General features: G+C 39.3%; 1 protein-coding gene across 2 annotated transcripts in view; it reads left to right on the top strand.

Moving 5' to 3' along the window:
- svp (COUP transcription factor 2) overlaps positions 1-19,101 on the top strand; it is a 71,504-nt gene that overhangs the window by 48,632 nt on the left and 3,771 nt on the right. The window contains exons 3-4 of one of the 2 annotated variants that reach the window (XM_017616313.1): positions 6,741-7,406; positions 7,482-9,408. In XM_017616313.1, coding sequence (XP_017471802.1) covers positions 6,741-7,406; positions 7,482-8,371 — 1,556 coding nt within the window. In that variant the 3' untranslated portion in view covers positions 8,372-9,408. Of the gene's footprint in view, positions 1-6,740; positions 7,407-7,481; positions 9,409-19,101 lie in introns of those variants that run through there. The other variant, XM_017616312.1, reaches the window with a different exon arrangement.

Genomic DNA, 19,101 nt, shown 5'->3' with positions numbered 1-19,101 from the left:
TTTTTTCCAATTTCAATTTTTTATTTTTTATAATTTTTTGTATTTCACATGGCACGCTTTGATTTAGAAGAAAAAATTCAGAACAGTTTTTGACACTTTCGATACCAGAAGCAACAACAAAATACACGCAAATGTTGTTTTTGCTCTACTGATACTACCTGTTTAATGTGCCTTGGTACAACCGCAACATATCAGATGCTGCTGTAATTGGTGTTTGAAAGAAAACAAAAAAAAAAAAAACACTGCGCACACTTCAGCAACTCCAAATTAATTTATGTAATCAAACACTTCAACACGCTCTTCAATAACCAAAATGCCACTCGAAGTTCTCCCGTCGTCATCGTTTGTATATCGCAGAAGTGCTCGAGTAGCTGCTACTTGACATCGCAATTTATCGCATGTCACGCATCCATGACCCTGCTGCGGAGGAGGCCAGCAGCCAGCAACAAAGCAGCGAAGATGAAGCAATGACAAGGACTTGAACACGTGCCGAACGCGGCAAGAATTCGATAAGTATGAGTGTAGATGGGCTAAAATTAAGCGGACGGGATAGTACGAATTAAAAAAAAAGAAAAGTGAACAATCACAAAAGAGGCCATAAAATAGCTGACTGAAAGCGTAGAGCGATCGGTGCGCTTGACGCTTATGCGGGTTTAAGAAATGCATAACTTGTCGGTATGTATGAAATGTAGTATGGCTGCTGCTTAGCAACAACTTACTGACTGATATATTTTATGCAAAAATTTTCGTCACTGCAGTCTGTTCTTTACGCCAGGAAATTGGTCGCCGCCGCTTCTTTTAACTTCTTTATTTGCTAAACACATAAAATTTCCTTTTGTTTCCATTGATTCTTTCCGCTGCTTTTTCACATTTTGATCCCGGTAATCGTCGCTGTTGATCGCAATGAACTTATGGCAATAGTGAGTTAGTGAGCGACGGAGCCACTCAGCTACTCAGCGCAGCGGGAAGAAGCCAGCGAGATCAGGAATCAAAACTTTTTTCACAGAACAGCTTGAGTTGTGCTGTGCGCAGCAGACGCTTTGGCGCGAGTTGTTTGTTTTTTCTGCGCCTCGCTTTCGGATTCAAACAAAAAAAAAAACAGCAGAGGACCAAGACCCAAAACACTTCACATAAGACCCCTTTCAGACACGTCAACTCTTGCTTTCGCGTCTGCTCGGTTTGTAGGCGAAATAGCAGACTTGAAAGCTAGACTTGACGTGTCTGAAAGGGGTCTAAGTAGATATTTGCATAAAAGCATAAACCGCACAGCATCAGCTTAAGCATGTACATGCATTTATACATATATGTATACATACATACATACTCACTAGGCAACGTCGCAGCGACTTACAGCGTGAGGATCAAAAGATTGTGGTTCCGGTCACAAAGCGCGGCGACAATGGCGCACAAAGGCCAGAAAGGTGCCAAAAAGGCAACCGAATGCTACTTTCCCAGGCTCATTAATAACTTAATGTCCGGCCAGCTAATAGTGGACAGTTGCAGTGGTCAGCCGACCGATACGTATGCATATATGCATGTATGTGTGTTTGTGTGCATGGTGAAACTAGTTTGCATGTCCAGTTGTCCTGTCGGCAGAAATCTACCTGAGACTGTCACTTGGCTCTGCCGCGGCGTAGAGGACAGACAACAGCTGTGGCGCACTCGCTCCCTTCTTCGCATACCAGAAAAACGCTGAAGAGCAAAAGCAAAAGGAACGTGGAGGAACGAAGAGTTTAAATCAAAACACAATTACGTAAATGCATTGTCCAAATAATTGCCGATCGAAATTTTTCACATTTTCGTCAGCGCGCAAACTATCGTCGCGAAGGAAGTGAGAGGCTTGGGTGAAGCGGGGTCGTAAAGAGCTATGCAGAGGGAATAAACGGCGAACTGACCAAAACAAAATCTGAATAAAGAACAAATAATTCACTTTGCTGCTTTCTTTCCTTGGAAACTATACGCAAATGTGTGTCTTCAAGCGATTTCGGTGCACAAAAACTGGTCAAACCCGCTTCGTCCACCCTTAGATGAACAGACATTTGCAAAGACAATTTTTAATTGCCATAAATAAAAGCAAACGGCTCATGAAGGGGCCGAAAGTGACCAGCGCGGCACTGACCACTGCTCAGCTAGAGCCGCATGTGCCGCCGCTAGATTCACCAAAAGTTTCAAGAAAAATTACTTAAATATCGGAAAGAGAGCAAAAATATGCAGATCAAGAAACTAAATGACGCTGCAGGAAATGAGTGACTGTTTCAACGAGTGGAGATCGTTGCAGTTCGAACAAAAAATTAACTCAAAATTTGCGCTCACTCGTGAGTAATGCGTACGATCGCGTGCAATATGGAAAAGTAAACATTGGCAAATCAATTACATAAATAAAAAGTAAAATGCAAATAGTAAAACAGTTTTCACTTACCTTGCATATGTACATAGATATGTATGTAAGAACGAGTGCCTCTATTGCTTTAATCTTCTTTGGATTTCCTAATCTTCCCACAGACACCTCAGGCACCATTGTTCTCCGCTTTATTTATTTCCTCGCATTTCTGCCCATTTTTCGCAGATTTCTACAAATGATAATAGTCCGCATATTACTTCACTTGAATTGTGGGTGCGTATAAAGTTTATAAATGCATTCATTCTGCATACGTGTGTGAACACTTACTTACATATGTATGAATGTATGCACATTAGAGTAGAACTTATTTGGAAATTTGTTAAAATTCTTGGTATTACCCTCTGGAAATATACGAAAAGAGTTTTAGACGAATATAAAAACTTTAGAAGCGGCTCACATCCCGTGAAATGTGGAAAAATTATAATTGCTCATTCACAGGTAATAATGCCAATTGACTTTATTTCCCACCAGTATGCGAAATAGTGTCAATTGACCTTATTTCCGTTGACTTTGTTACCTGTCACATAGTAGAACCAGAAATTTTAATTAAAAAATGTGTTTATTGTATCCTAGCGGAAGAAAATGAGCATTTTTTTGTAACATATTCTAGACTGACTCTTTTGCAGATATGAGGTTAACGCAAAACCAGGACGATATGTAACCGCGTCTGAGAAAAGGATGATACAGATCAAAAATCGAAATTCGGTTAATGGCGGTCTCTCATAGTTTGAGGTGTTAAAGAAGCAATGCGATTAATTCCTAGTGAAAAATATTGCAATTGTTTAAACAAATCAAATTTTTTTCTATTGATTTCTTTTTCATTGAAAATATACTATATAGACCAATTTAAGCCAAAAATCACTCTGGCTATTTTTGTTTAGACTCAAAAATAAAGATATTATATAGAAACTTTAAAAGCCTTTTTCTCGGAAAGGTGATTTTGATCGATATCGCCCTTTTTTCAGACATATCTAATCAAATATGCTTGCATTTCAGTGTTTTAGCTTTCCAAAGAGCATAAAATCATAAAAATCGCCCCCGCCTAATAAATTATAAAAAAAAATTGCCACACATTCATACACATACAAAGTTGCCATAAGCGTTACTTGGCGCTATTTCCCGGGGCAAGGTGCCCTCGAACATAAGAATGGTGTAGTTGTGCCTGTTTCACTCATCCTCAAACTACCTTGATGAGTCCTAGCTTTTTCAATAAACACTTTTTATTAGCTGCTTTAACAAAGTTTTCTTCTTAGGCACTTTTGCTAATATTCTTTTTTTTTACACTGAGGACCGTTTTCTGAAGTACGTTTTAAAATTTATCCGCCCTTTAAAGACAAATTTTTTCTCCAAATTTTAGGTATTTGAAAAGCATATACATTTTAAAACCTGCTTGAGAAAACTGCACTAAATTCAACTTTAGCTACGGTGCTCAAACCGGAAATTATTACTTTGTGAGATAAATGATCGATCGGCCATCGTAGCCTGGTTCAAAATTCATCCCGACTCTGCTAGACTATTAACAATAGTCGGTTCTGGATATCCAAATATTGAGCCTTTAATAGTGATGCCAGATGGAGATAGACATTTTAGTTGTGTACTTATATGCGAAATAGACATCATTTAGGATGACAACGCTTTTGGAGAATTTCAAAAGCACTGGGGCCAAGTGTTGTCACGTCTTCAAGATTATTAAACACTGAAGCTCCAAAATATTTCAATCGTGTTTTTGATACAGTTGCACAAAGGCATTTAATGTGTTCCCATGCCTTTCCTGCGAATTTAATTTGCTGGCGTGCGCTGCCAACACCACCTATCTCTTCGTGGCAGCGATACTATACACCGCATTTGTATTCTGTTTTCTAGTCTACACATGACTTTGGAGATTTTACAGGTTTTAAACGAATTCCATATCGATAAGCCTGCTTTTTCAGCCTCTGGCAGATGTCGTGTTATAGATTTTTTAGAGGTTTTTTAAGTGAATTCTGCTCCTGACAATCTCAACTACAGTTTCGCTACCGGGAAGTCAATAAATATGCAGTGGCCTATTTGCTGCTGCCTTATTTATGACCTCACTGTTTCTGTGGGCATTTTGTGACGTAAATTGGTATGAGCTAACAGCCTTAATCGCTGCTATCTATGTACGTACATATATGTTAACTGTAGAGTTATGTATTCCCAATCATTGAGTAGGCTAGCTCAGTAGCTTTTCCCACTGCGAAAACCTCTACCTGGACCATACTGCAGGGATCCGGCAGCTTAATGGGCTGACAAATATTAAGTATACTTCCGCGCCTACTTCATCTTTCAGTTTTCAGCCATCTGTGAAGAAGTTAAATGTCTTCCGGCTAAGTTTTATGCCTCTACGCCATCCGATAGTAAAGGCTGATTTTCACCATGTCAAATTCAGTGGCATTTGTCGTGAAATAAGTGAAAAGACATTGTCAAATGGGACTAAAAAGCTGTTTGTCGACTGATTTGGATCAGGATAGGTCTTTAGTCGTGTACATGCGTTGCTAAATCAGCTCTCTGTCTGTTTTTGGCCCATAATATCATCGGTAAAGGTATGGATAAAGAAGATAAAGTTGTGTCAAAATATGTCGCCAAATTTTGGCGTCAAAATATGACATAGTGAAATACTAGTCTTTACCTGAAACCCCGTACACTAGTTATATCAAGGTGCCATGTAGTCTGTCCTTGACTATTGAGCATCGGCCTGTGTTTCTCTGCTTGAGCTTCCCTGTTGCAATCACACGCCCGCGTACTTAGCCGTAAGGCTTTTTGCCGCAAGATCGATAGGTGGTACATACATTGAGGATATTTTCTAGTGCAGCCGTTGGAATTGTTTTCAGTGCTTCTGCTAAACACACTCCACTGGCTTCAAATAAATTTCATCGCTTCTAGGCTCAGGATCACCATGTAAGGGACCTTGTGAATGATGTCCTGAAAAATTCCACCTATCAAATGGACTTAAATGGATTAAGAAATTTCCTTTGAGATACCAAGAAGCATTCGAATACAGATGCAATACAAAACAAGGAAAAGGAAAAGGAAATGAAGTTACTAGCAGCCGTAGAAATATCTTGCGTCCGTTGGATATTTTTCGGCAAGCCATGAATGCAAAAGAAGATTAAAGAACTGCTGTTTGGATAAGTAATATTGAAGAGTTTATTTTTATAAATGAAGATTATTCACCGTTTGCCACACAGCTGAAGAAGGAAGAAAGTTAGAGCTCCAAATACCCGCTGACGTAAATACAACAAACCTACGTGCACACTTGGATATGTCGATTGACTTTATGCAAAAAGTTTCCATGAAGGTTTCACGTGTTTCGATGATTACTTGCGATCTCTTGTGCGACTTCGACCGCCGCGCCCAGCACTGCGCCCATCAAAGTTGCCATGTGCATGGAAACAAACACTGCCATGACGTGAGTGTGTGTGTGCGTGCATATTATCGTTTGTAAATTGTGAATTTTAATTAAAAGTAAATTCACTCAGCACTCAAAATAGCAATGCAAATTTGTGTTGTAAATTTACTTGGCGAATGTGTTGAAAATATATTTTACAAAATTTACATACAAGCACTCAGACGACTGTCGACTCAAACGCTGGCACGCTGGCACGTTGTTTAACTGCGTAAGCAAACGCATCGAAGGGTTGCTTCTTAACCTCATCGCCGCCTCTCCCCACTCGGGTTCGCATGCACGCCGAGTGCTCTAACGTCTTTTACGTTTTCAAAACTTTCAAGGTATTATGCTTAATGACGCAGCGTCTGTCTGCACTCTACTGAAAAGTATCTCTGCCGAGCAAACACCACTCTGCCTAACAAGGGGTGACAATGCGCCACTTCCCTTGGTTTCGCTCTTGTTCTTGCTAAATCTTAGAAATCGTATCTTTTGTCTGGCCGTTTCCTCGGCATCGCTCTGCCATCGCTGTCGGCTTGCCCAAGCTTCGCAGAACAATGGCTCAGATTGAGGTTGCTGATACCTCTTTGTCTCGGCTGCTAGTTTAGGGGTTTATGTTTTGTAAACGTCTCAGCATTGTCGTCGCTAGCGCATATGCCCGCGCCCGAAAACATGACACACTCTGAATGCGTATCTACTGCGTTATCTGGCAGCCGCATTGTTCAGCGTGTGATGTCGTGGTCAAAATAATAGTTTTGTTGTAATTGTTCGTATTTGAAAATTTGAAAATTAGATATTTAAATAAGGTATTAGGTTACCAGCTGTGCCGCAGGCAGTTGTCTGTCTACCTTTTACTATATCTCACCTAGTTCTAGCTCCCCGCCTTTACGCTCAAATTAATGATTTTTATCTTTCTCTCTTCTTCTCTCTTTTCAGCTGTTCAGCGCGGTCGTGTGCCACCCACTCAACCCGGTTTGGCCGGCATGCACGGTCAGTACCAGCTCGCGAATGGCGACCCCATGGCCGTCGCCGGCTTCAACGGTCACTCCTATCTCAGTTCCTACATTTCGCTGCTCCTGCGTGCCGAACCCTACCCAACGTCCCGCTACGGTCAATGCATGCAGCCGAACAACATAATGGGTATCGACAACATCTGCGAATTGGCCGCCCGCTTGCTATTTTCTGCCGTCGAGTGGGCCAAGAATATACCGTTCTTCCCCGAACTGCAAGTGACGGATCAAGTGGCGCTGCTGCGTCTAGTCTGGTCGGAGTTATTCGTGTTGAATGCGAGCCAATGTTCGATGCCGCTGCATGTTGCGCCACTGCTGGCTGCCGCTGGCCTGCACGCCTCGCCGATGGCGGCGGATCGCGTGGTTGCGTTCATGGACCACATACGTATCTTCCAGGAGCAGGTGGAAAAACTGAAGGCGCTGCACGTCGACTCAGCGGAATATTCCTGTCTCAAGGCGATCGTGCTCTTCACCACCGGTAAGTTGCTGGACATCCTCTATAAGGATGTGCCGGCGCTGCTAACCAAAGTTTCAGCTCAAGTGTGTGCGTTGGCCTCCTCGGCCAGCACTCACACCAGCGCGAATTCGGATAGTTCGACGGTGACGGCAGGGACGACCGCCGGCTCGGTGGCGAATATTGGCAGCTCAGAGCTACTGCACGAGCAAGTGCTGTTGGTGGTGCGCGACCATCTCGACGATCTAAATCGTGTCGAATCAGAGTCGCAGCAACACGCTTCGGCGGCCGCTTTCCACCTGGCCGCCTTCATGAAGAGTGTTGCTGGTGTGGAAGCGGCCACCCAAAATGCCTTCCTCGCCTCCGAGCATGCGGCGCATACGCCCTCGGCAGCAACGACGACCCCATCTTCAGAGCAAAACTCCGGAAACACGGGAGCCACCGAACACTGTCAAGTCAGTGATGATCACAAGCCAACATCTCAGCAACTGGCCACCAGTTCAGCGAACGGTCTAGTGCACTCGGCGACCAGTGCTTTCAGCTCATGTGCGCCCAGTCACAAGACCGCCGCACACCTGACCAGCACTGACGATTTGTTGGCTGCGCTATATGCCAGCGCCAGCGCGGCGCCAACCACCTCCACTACAACCACGTCTACTTCGAATTCAAGTCACAATAATAGTAGTGGTCTGGGCGCTTCCATAAATACTCAATCGCAAATCGGTTCGTCTCTGTTTAACAGCCTAACCGCTTCGCCATTGAGTAATAGCGCAAACCAAACCACTGCCACCGCCGCTGCTGCCTCTTCAGGTACCGCAGGTAGTAATCATGGCGGAACATATCAATCGCCGCATCTTACCTCCGCGCAACAACAATACAATTCACATTCGCAGTCGCAGGCGGCGCAAGATCAGCAACAGGCCGCGGCAGCAGCCGCCGCCACAGCGGCCATGTTCTATCAGACACCGCCGCGCTCTGCCTTCGGTTCGGCCTTTGATATGTTCCACCATAGCACACCGTTCGGTGTGAGTAGTGGCGCTTCGTTCGGTAGTCCCAGCTATAGATACTCGCCTTACAGCTTCGGCAGTAGGTGGCAATTGTAGTTCGAAGTACTTAAGCATCGAGTAGAGGTGCAAACCTAGCGACTTGTTGTTGAGAGTTGGTAGAGCCGCCTTAGCCATAGGTCCAAATAGATAGTGTTTAGTCTAGTCTAGTACATCTAAGCTGTGCTCGTAGGTTTTAATACGCAGCCGCGCTTTTGTAATAAAAAACCACACAAAAAAACTGTAATTAAATACTTAGTTTAGGAATCGAACGTTGTATTGTGTAATTGATTAGTTCAATAGCTTTTTAGACGTTGCAATCAACTAATTTAAATGGACGCAATTGAATTGATACGTATGTATGTATGTATGTACATATGTACTACTGATATGTGCATATGTATGTAAAACTAGTATGTATGTACAAGTTTGTTTGTTCAAGTGTGCATTATCTATATTTACTTACATATAACGATATGGAATAGCTACTCTTAGTGTGCCTAAAAACTCGACAAATTAGCGTATCGACTTAGTTATAGAACCCATAAGTGCTAACTAAATTATTTATTTATTCTTTTAAGTGTAAGTGTAATTTATTCTAAATACTTAAATAGTAGTTGGGTACAAAGTTGAACATTGAAATAAGAAGGAGGAAGAAAATATAAAGGAAATTAAAAAAAATATACGCATTGTTGCTTGAAAAATTAAATCATTTGAATTTTGTATTTTGCATTTGCTAAATCAGAAAGATCTTCTTCAAAAAAAAAAAAAAAACACTTTAAATTTTTTTAAAGCTTGCGCTTTTTTAATTATTTATAATTATTATGCTTGTGAGGAAATTAAGTACAGCCCAGTGCAATAAGTTGTGTATTGCAATGAATGGAAATTTTCTCACAAAGCCTTGAAGTTGGTTCCTATTCAACTTTGCTTTTTATTGACTCAACTTAATTTCATCCAAAGTAAAAGTCAATAAAAACTTAAAATTCATTCGGTTAAAAGTTTAAAAATTTTACTGAGAAAAAGGGAAGACGTTTTTGCTTAGCGTAAATGATAAGAAACATAAATCTTTTAAAGGTTAAGTAAACACTAATTTTATATACTTCGCAAAAAAACATATTTACATATATCTCTTTTATATTATCAATATCTATGTTATTTAATCTTATAGAGATTTGCAACCCGGCTGAGAATGTGTTAAAATTTCAGAAAGACACTGTTTAGATTTTCCTCTTTTTTCAAGTTGTAGCGGATGGTAGTACCGACAAAAGGATTGCTATATCTCAATGCAGCCCTTGATTGTGAAAATTTCAAGTCTATCTTTTTCATCTGAGTACTTCAATCAACACTTTTGCTGAGTGTTCTATATGTATGCTCTTATTCAAGACTATCAACATCTCCTGTACCTATATATATATATTCTAGAACATAATATATCCCCATTCGTGTTGAATAAAAACTTCTGCGATAAGGTCTCTGAAATCAGATACAAATTTGGTCAAGTTATAGCCATGATTGAGAATTTTCATCCCAAAACAAGTCAAAGATTTCTTAATGAAGAATTTGGGGGCATCTCGAATAATTTCTTGTGCCAAAACCGTTCTTAACTTTGTCAAAGCAATAAAACTCTTTTGGTGCTTATCATGTCTGCGAAAGCTATGCAGCCGCTAGTCGGAGCCCCCCATCTCAGCCGGAAAGTTGTAACATGGTTTTTTTCAGAAGCGCTTACATCTTTTATACTTACATTCTACATAATTACATAATTGTGTTTTGATTTCAAAGTAGAAATGTAGAAATTATTGCAATAATAACAACACTAACACCCATTGCCTAACTTGCCAAGTAGTCTATTAACAGATTTGCTTAATTTTCATTATTATCGGNAGAACATTAGCTCAGTACTTGCCAAGTAGTCTATTAACAGATTTGCTTAATTTTCATTATTATCGGTAAGAACATAACAATTATTCATTTGCTAAAAGCTTTTTTCGTATTTAATCTACTAATGTACATTTGTACAGAGGCATTTATGTGCGAATGTAGTTGGCGTTTTTCGCTTCGGTTAGTTTCATCAACTCAACAATTTTAATTTTTTTACTAATATATTTTCTTTTTTTCATGACCACGAAATTCATTTAATATGACCCCAACACCCATGCACCCACACACAAACATATGCACTCTCACACTCACAACTAACAGCAGGATTTTATTGGTCTCAGATAGCACTGAACTACAAACTAACCGCATCATTTCAAAGGCCCGGTGATGGCAGAGAAGCAGCTATTGGACCGACAGTGGACAGGCACATTTCATTTTATATTTTCTTATTTCTATAATCCTTTAAAATAAATTATTCTTTATTTTAAGTGAAATTTCATTTTAAAAAATTATGATTTTTTCATAAAAATGTGCACTTATATTTTTATGGAAATATTTTACATTTTAATTTTATTACTCTAAGTTACGATAAAGTGTAAAATATTATTTTATAACCTTAATTTTTATTACGATATATTCTATGAGAAATTATAGCCGTTGATATATACACACACATATATGTATGAGCCATTCTTTTTTAAGTCGGACGGATTTCGTAAAAAAAAATTATATAATATATATTTTTGATTCGCTTCAAATTTTTTTTATGAGTCCATATATGTATTAAATTAAATTATGATCTGTCAAAGTTTGGTTTTTTCGTGATTCTGTTAACGAAGAGATATTCTGCCGAAGTCCGCAATAAAATCTACGTTTTGCTGACTTTAGACCCACAATTGCTACGCCCATTTCAATTTCAAAATTACAAAAAATTGTTGACTCTCACAAAATAAACCATGTCGACATANGTTATATCGAGGGCTTATATTGAATACAGAGGGTATCTGCAATTTTCAAAAAAAAATACTTTATGATGTTAGAACCCATCTGGGACTCACCTGTCATCCCTGATGTTAATTCTGACTTTGCAATTCTATAGTAAATTATTGTGTCAAGCGTCAAACAAGGTCAGCATTGATATCACCGATGAGAGTTAAGTCTTAGGTGGATTTTTATATCAGAATCTAATTTTTGCGAAAGGTGCAGATCGAGGGTAATTCAGTAAGCCCTCGATATGTACATATGTATTTTCCTCCGAGCAAATGATAGAAAAATATTTTCTGGAAATTTTTTGAAAAACTAGTTTCTCATAATTTTTTGCATATTCTGCCAAATCCCATATTTTGAGTAAATGCACCTTTGAAGAATGGGTGTGATATAGTCGTCTTGACTTTGCGTCTTACATCTATTACATTTCGCTCGTTTGCTGGAAGAACATCATAATTCAAAGACAATATTTATGTTGCGTAAAAAATTTAAATTAAACAATTTACCTTACTACATATAGATTTGTATGTATTTATTATAACCAGAATACAACCCATTTTTGATCNAAAAGATCGGCATAAAAACCTTGACCATTATAGAAACACTTTTTTTTTTTATATAAATTATGGATACCGACGCTTTGAAATATGTATTAGAAGAGGAACATTGTATATATTTGTCGACTTGAGTCAAGGTTTCTCTGTACTGTTTTGTAGAGAGATTAGATTTAAATTGCCCCAAGACAATTCTTGATTCTTGTTAAGTCTTATCTTTACTATCCTTAATAATAGGCTAAATGGAAAGTTTCCACTATTTAACATTGGTCACACACACACATTCTATGCAAATGTGCTGCAACAACTCGGTCATTTGTTTTCAATGCATATATTTAAGTTATATCGAGGGCTTATATTGAATACAGAGGGTATCTGCAATTTTCAAAAAAAAATACTTTATGATGTTAGAACCCATCTGGGACTCACCTGTCATCCCTGATGTTAATTCTGACTTTGCAATTCTATAGTAAATTATTGTGTCAAGCGTCAAACAAGGTCAGCATTGATATCACCGATGAGAGTTAAGTCTTAGGTGGATTTTTATATCAGAATCTAATTTTTGCGAAAGGTGCAGATCGAGGGTAATTCAGTAAGCCCTCGATATGTACATATGTATTTTCCTCCGAGCAAATGATAGAAAAATATTTTCTGGAAATTTTTTGAAAAACTAGTTTCTCATAATTTTTTGCATATTCTGCCAAATCCCATATTTTGAGTAAATGCACCTTTGAAGAATGGGTGTGATATAGTCGTCTTGACTTTGCGTCTTACATCTATTACATTTCGCTCGTTTGCTGGAAGAACATCATAATTCAAAGACAATATTTATGTTGCGTAAAAAATTTAAATTAAACAATTTACCTTACTACATATAGATTTGTATGTATTTATTATAACCAGAATACAACCCATTTTTGATCAAAGTGGGAAACCAATGAAAACTTTAACCAGATTTTTTCCTTTGTATTATTACTTTTTTTAACTATTATTGACTTTTGGTGAAAAGGTCAAAAAATCTGGCTAGAAACATATAGCCATTTTTCTCGTATTTTTATTTTTTTAGTTATGATGTTCTTCCAGCAAACGATCAATATGTATCACTCCCTGTTAAACGCATAGATCAGTGGTAACTTCTCAGCCACCCTGCGACGATGCCACAAGCCCTGTGTTTGTCTATTGACAGTCGCTGGATGTGACAAAGTCCTGTCCATCGTCGCAACTCGTCTGACTCTGACCGCTGGACTGTTGGTCGGCGACGTTTATTGACGTCAAGATACCACTTTATGAACATTAATACAACACTCGTTTACGCCGCTTATTTACAAGCGCAAAAGCTGCTTACGCTCACCGTCGTCANGTAAAAAATTTAAATTAAACAATTTACCTTACTACATATAGATTTGTATGTATTTATTATAACCAGAATACAACCCATTTTTGATGAAAGTGGGAAACCAATGAAAACTTTAACCAGATTTTTTCCTTTGTATTATTATTTTTTTTTAACTATTATTTACTTTTGGTGAAAAGGTCAAAAAACCTGGCTAGAAACGTATAGCCGTTTTTCTCATATTTTGATTTTTTTTAGTTATGATGTTCTTCCAGCAAACGATCAATATGTATCACTCCCTGTTAAACGCATAGATCAGTGGTAACTTCTCAGCCACCCTGCGACGATGCCACAAGCCCTGTGTTTGTCTATTGACAGTCGCTGGATGTGACAAAGTCCTGTCCATCGTCGCAACTCGTCTGACTCTGACCGCTGGACTGTTGGTCGGCGACGTTTATTGACGTCAAGATACCACTTTATGAACATTAATACAACACTCGTTTACGCCGCTTATTTACAAGCGCAAAAGCTGCTTACGCTCACCGTCGTCAGCAAACGATAGGAGCCAGTAACAAAAACACTGGTAACGGCAACGGCAACAGCAATGAGACAGATCAGAAAAAAAGCATTGCGAAAGCCAACCGTGCTCCGTCTCGCATCAGCATGGCCCAGCTAAATTGCAGCCAAGGTGTGTAGATTCAGAAAAGCGAGAAAAAGTGCAGCCCAACTGTGTGTGTGTAAGTAAGTATGTAGGAAAGTATCAAAAACAGTGAAAAAATTGTTAGGAGCAATGAAAATGCTTTCGCAATTGTGTAAGCAACGTTGCACGTTGTAGATACGACCAAATATATGCATGCCAAAGCTGAGGCTGCACAGAGTGCAGGGCTGGCAAAGGTGGGAACGAAGGAGCAGCCGTAGCTGTGAAACTGCTATTGTATTTGAATTGCTGCGATGAGTCCATAAACTTCAGGCGATCAGTCAGTCATGCACACACTCCGCCACTCCGCCACTCCGCCACTCCGCCACTCGCGCTCACATTCGCTCCTGCTCTCGCTCGCGCCCTCTCGCCATTCGCACACTATCGTTAAGTGGCTGTCGGTCGACTGCACGTCCAAAGCTGCGTCCGTCCAAGCAACTGATCGAGTATTTGCAAGCGAGTGCCTGCGATTTCTGTGTCATGCGCAGATTCCACGCTACGACGCTGCCACGCTGTAGCCACAATGCCACAGTGCCACTCTGCCACTTGGGCACTTTTCGATTGTGGGAGACACGATCAACAGCGACAGTTGGTTAGTTGGATCGTTGGGAATGTGCATAGCATTGTTGCAGTTGCAAGTAACCGTAACTATGTTGCTGCTGCCGTTGCTGACATGTCGCGCGCTGAGTCAAGCGCGCACAACCAAGTATCTACTCTGCGTCCGTCTGGCATCAGGTCTCCCTCGTTGGTAGTCATCTGCGATACCTTTTTTGTTGCTATCCGCAATCATTTGATTTCGTTTTGTTTTCGTTTCGATTTCGATTGTTGTTCACTTGTATCTCGCTTGTCTCGGCCACACTTAGAGCGCATCGATCTAGTCTGGCTGCTTAGCTGCCTGATGCACTGACCGGCTTGTTCGGGGTCCATCTTTCTTGCAGGTGATTTTATACATTGTTTTCCCTGCTGTTCAGTCAATAGCAATTTGGTTACCGTGATCTTATGTAAGTAAACACGGAACAAGCCGAACGGCGGAGCTCTTTGGTGATTGTCATGTTCGCTTGTTATGTATCTTGTTGGGCGATGCTCTGATGCGGTAACTGTCCTTGCCTAGCAGGCAAAAACAAAAAAAAAAACGAATTCCCCTGATCCTGCAGGAGTAAAAGGAAAGTTTCGAAACGATTCGTATCTTTTAAATTGATCGTATTGCATATATTCTAGTAACTCTATAGCCAGTGGGTGGCAGTGATTCTGTTGGAGCTGAGGTTGCAACATTCTCAACTTTCTTTCTGTGATTGCAGCCTACCACAATTATTTGAACACTTTCTGTCCTTCTCGATTCTTTTACGTGCTGCAAAGCAAATACATATCGCTACCTAATGGTGAAAAGGTGCCGCCAAGTCCACTTCTTACAAAATTTACTTTTTGATGCAGAATGACAGATAATGAAAAACTACATCGATCGATTTTCGTCTCTCCTGAACAATTTAAAAAGATGCACGTTGCATATTTTCACATTTTGGTAACCGCATACGTATTTTATTTTGCCCCAATGGGTTCATTCGACCCTTCAAACTTTTCAACTACAGTAAGCCCCCCTAAGGAAATTTTTGGAACTAGAATAATTAGATGTACATAGCTTCTTATCACTTTTTCTACACTTTGTCTGGCAAGCTCCTTTAGTGTGTTGAGCTCAACCAGTGAAATTAGAATATTTCGCAAGTTTGAAATTTCTACTTAACCATCTTCTCAGGTCACTTTTAGTAATAGATCACTTCAAAACTTCGCCCATTTCAGCTGGAGTAATTCATTGTTTTTCCTCCACGCGCAAAATCGTAAGCCTTCTGGTCAAAATTAAAACATCAAATAACGGCCCCCATCGAAGTGGCAGCACTAAAACTTGACCTCACATTTGTCATCCCACAAGATGAAATTCGACCGTCGATGTTGTATAAATAAGCATCTAATCAAGTTATTAAACCCTTCAACACAACCATAAAGAATGGCTAAAACAAATGGAATCCTACCAAAAATAAAAACAAAAAAAAAATGCAAAAACAATAGCGAATAATAACGACAACAATGCCAAAATTATGCCACAATTCAGGAATCGGTAAAATTTCAATAAGTAAATGGCTTGCGGATGCTCGTGTGTCTTTAACCTTTTCTACACCAGCCGACACATCCACTCGCACACACTGCGCTGTGTCAAATCGCTAGCTCAACTAGCTGGCTTCGCACTCACCTCCGTCAGCCTGTTTGCTAGCTAGCAAGCTGCTAGTTTGTTTGTCTGTCTGTCTTGCGGCCGAATCTGGTCCGTGTGCATCACCAAGTCTGTCCTCTTTTCGGGCCAACTCATTTGAGGTTGCGATGCTTGGCTTGTCTTGGCTGGCTTGGCTGGCTTTTCTTTTCTTTCACGCCGAAGAATTTACTTTTTGGCTAGTTGTTGAGATTTTGGTAAATACTAGCGGCTTCCCATTGTTGTTGTCCTTGTTGCTGCTGCTAATGTTGTTATGGAGGCTGTTGCTGATGCTGTTGCTGCCGCTGCAACTACTTTACGGTCATTATGCATTTAAGACATNTTGGCTTGGCTTGGCTTGGCCGGCTTTTCTTTTCTTTCACGCCGAAGAATTTACTTTTTGGCTAGTTGTTGAGATTTTGGTAAATACTAGCGCTTCCCATTGTTGTTGTCCTTGTTGCTGCTGCTAATGTTGTTATGGAGGCTGTTGCTGCCGCTGCAACTACTTTACGGTCATTATGCATTTAAGACATGCGGTCACGATCTTTTGAGTTAGTGACTGCTTTTACCAGCGCTTCAAAGTCCCCTTCCCGACGTCAATCTGCGCGCAGCCGTGCTCGTGCACATACCAAGATACAACAGCACCAGTGTTGCCAGAAAAAAAAGTTAACCTATAGAGCTAGAGTCCTCAAGAAAAAGATCTAGTAAAGCTAAAAAATATTTCTGCGTCTTGATGTAGTTTAAAATTTTGATAAGAACTGTTATTCTGCTTGGAATTTCTTCAAACACTCTACGTTTTAAAAAAGCCTTGTAATCTACCGATTTTTGGGGCAAAGCGGAATTCGAATGAAAATGAGCTAAAGCCTTTCTATATTAATAAGGTAACGATACTGGGCGACAATTTGCACCCTTTCTGCAAAATTGGGAAAATTATTGCAACTTTAGCGCCATTTTGAGGTTAAGCAGATCTTTTATTTTTATTGTCGCAAGTTAACAAAAAAAAAAAACGTTGTGCTTTCTCGCTTCTTGTGTAAATGAGAGTCAAGTTCACCCATTTCTAAGCAAATTTCACTAATCAGCTTGTTAAAATTATTCAAATATACCACACTTTACTTTTGAAATGTTTATTACTTTTATGGCTTTTGTAATATGCTTCGTCAATATGGTCCAGCGATGACTGCATAAAAAATATGGCTAATATGCATACAGTACACATGTAGATTTGTACAGTGTCTCACAGAAGTATTCTGCATAGATTTTTTTACGATATTCAAAATATTTTTTTATGGTAATTTTTATTTTTTTTTTGTTAATTTTTTATAAAAACAGCTCATTCTATGTTGATCCAAATTTCAAACTTTGGAGAAGATTAAGGAAAATTCAGCAAATTTTCATGAAATTTTTAAACCTCTTAATTACATTTTTTACAAAAAATTCTATTCAGTTTTTTAAAACATGCAATTTAATATAAAAATCTCATTAACTTTTTAATATTTTTTTTTTGCTGACGGTGTTGAACCTTTACTTCCCTGTAACGTTTTTTTTTTTTGATGGAAGAAAATTTTCAAAAATCTATCAGATTTTCTAGCAACTTTTAATTTGCACTTTATAATACTAAAACTTAGTAGGCTATAAAACTTGATTGTTTTTCGTAAAAAATCTGATTAAAAAGTTTGAAATTTTGAGGAAAATTTGTTAATTTTGCTGAAATTCAAAGTTTAAATTTCACATGGTGTTTGCCGTTGAATGAGCTATAGTTTTATAAAAAATGTATAAAAAAGAACAATTTCGAAATTTGTAAAAAAATCTATGCGAAATACTTCTGTCAGTCACTGTATGTACACATGTACATATGCATATATGTATGTATAATGTGTTTGTGCGAATGAGTGCACAGATCTACCGTTTGTCTTTGTTGTTGCTTATTGTCAAATATTGTCGTGACTTTGGCAGTATTCTTTTTTACAAGTACCACCAAATAATTTTGTTATTTTGACTATTATCGTTTATGTGGGGTATTTCCTGCTAAAGCTTAGCTTGTTTTCGCCAAGCATCCGCGAAAGAATTGGATGTGTTTTTTATGAATTTACAGTTGACTTGAGTTTATTGGTCGCTTGACCGCGCCGCCTAACGACCAGACGGTCGCCCGATTGCCCGAGCGACCAGACGTCCGAAAGCGCCATAAGGTATCCTTGGTACTACGGACCACGCTGCCACAGTTAATAGAAAGTCAATTGACAATTATTTTATGTGAAGTGATTTGATTACCTATGTTCGGTTGGCTTCAAGCGCTCCGACGGCTGTGTTCGTGGTTAATTTGCAATTAAATGGTTAAATGTTTTCAGCTGCTGGCGACAAGTCGTTGCCGCACTCGACAAGCAGAGAAAGAGTCTGCGATTGTTTGTTATGCGAAAAAGTTCGCTGCTGCAAAATGTAGAATGCTGGAATGTTGGAAAGCGATGAGTCATTCGCTGAAAATTGCTTCAAAGTAAACATTCGAAGTTTGTTCGCATTTTTCTGGGCTAAATGATTGCAAATTATTTGAAGTTCTGCCTTTACATTGAATTTTCAATTTGTTGTTAAACACGCTTCTTTGGTTTAGATAATTTTTAGCCAGAAAAAGATGAATCGTCAATCGAAATCCATAAAACAGGACTAGAACCGGAGATGACGCAAGAATTAATGTTAGGTGTTTGACTATAATTTGCTGTATCTAACTGTTCTTAAGCTGTGCCGCTTGCACCTCTACTTCTCTTCCTAAGAGGACGCCCATTTGTAGGTACGACATTAATAACCAGAGAGTAAAAAAACAACTCTCTTACACAGAGTGAGCGCCTTGCATAGGATACTCAGATACATTCATATGTACATTCGTTTGTGACTGCAGCGAGGCAGTCTATTAGCCAACTAGTGACATCATAAGAGCTGCATCGCAAACTATAAAATCGCTTATTGTTGCCACACGTTGGCGCACTTCCATTAGCAATCGAACTATCAATTAACGTCACTAAATTGACCATAAACGTGTGTAGATAATATCCAGCATAGCTAAATGGCTGAGAGCTTAGCGGCACTACAGTTGGCTGCCTCAATGCTAACTACTCT

The sequence above is a fragment of the Rhagoletis zephyria genome, unplaced genomic scaffold (assembly GCF_001687245.7).
Source record: "Rhagoletis zephyria isolate East Lansing unplaced genomic scaffold, Rhagoletis_zephyria_1.1 Rzeph_scaffold_01181, whole genome shotgun sequence".
Lineage (NCBI taxonomy): Eukaryota > Metazoa > Arthropoda > Insecta > Diptera > Tephritidae > Rhagoletis > Rhagoletis zephyria.
The sequence above is the reverse complement of the archived record's forward strand: the minus strand, read 5'-3'. Positions and strand labels throughout refer to the sequence as shown.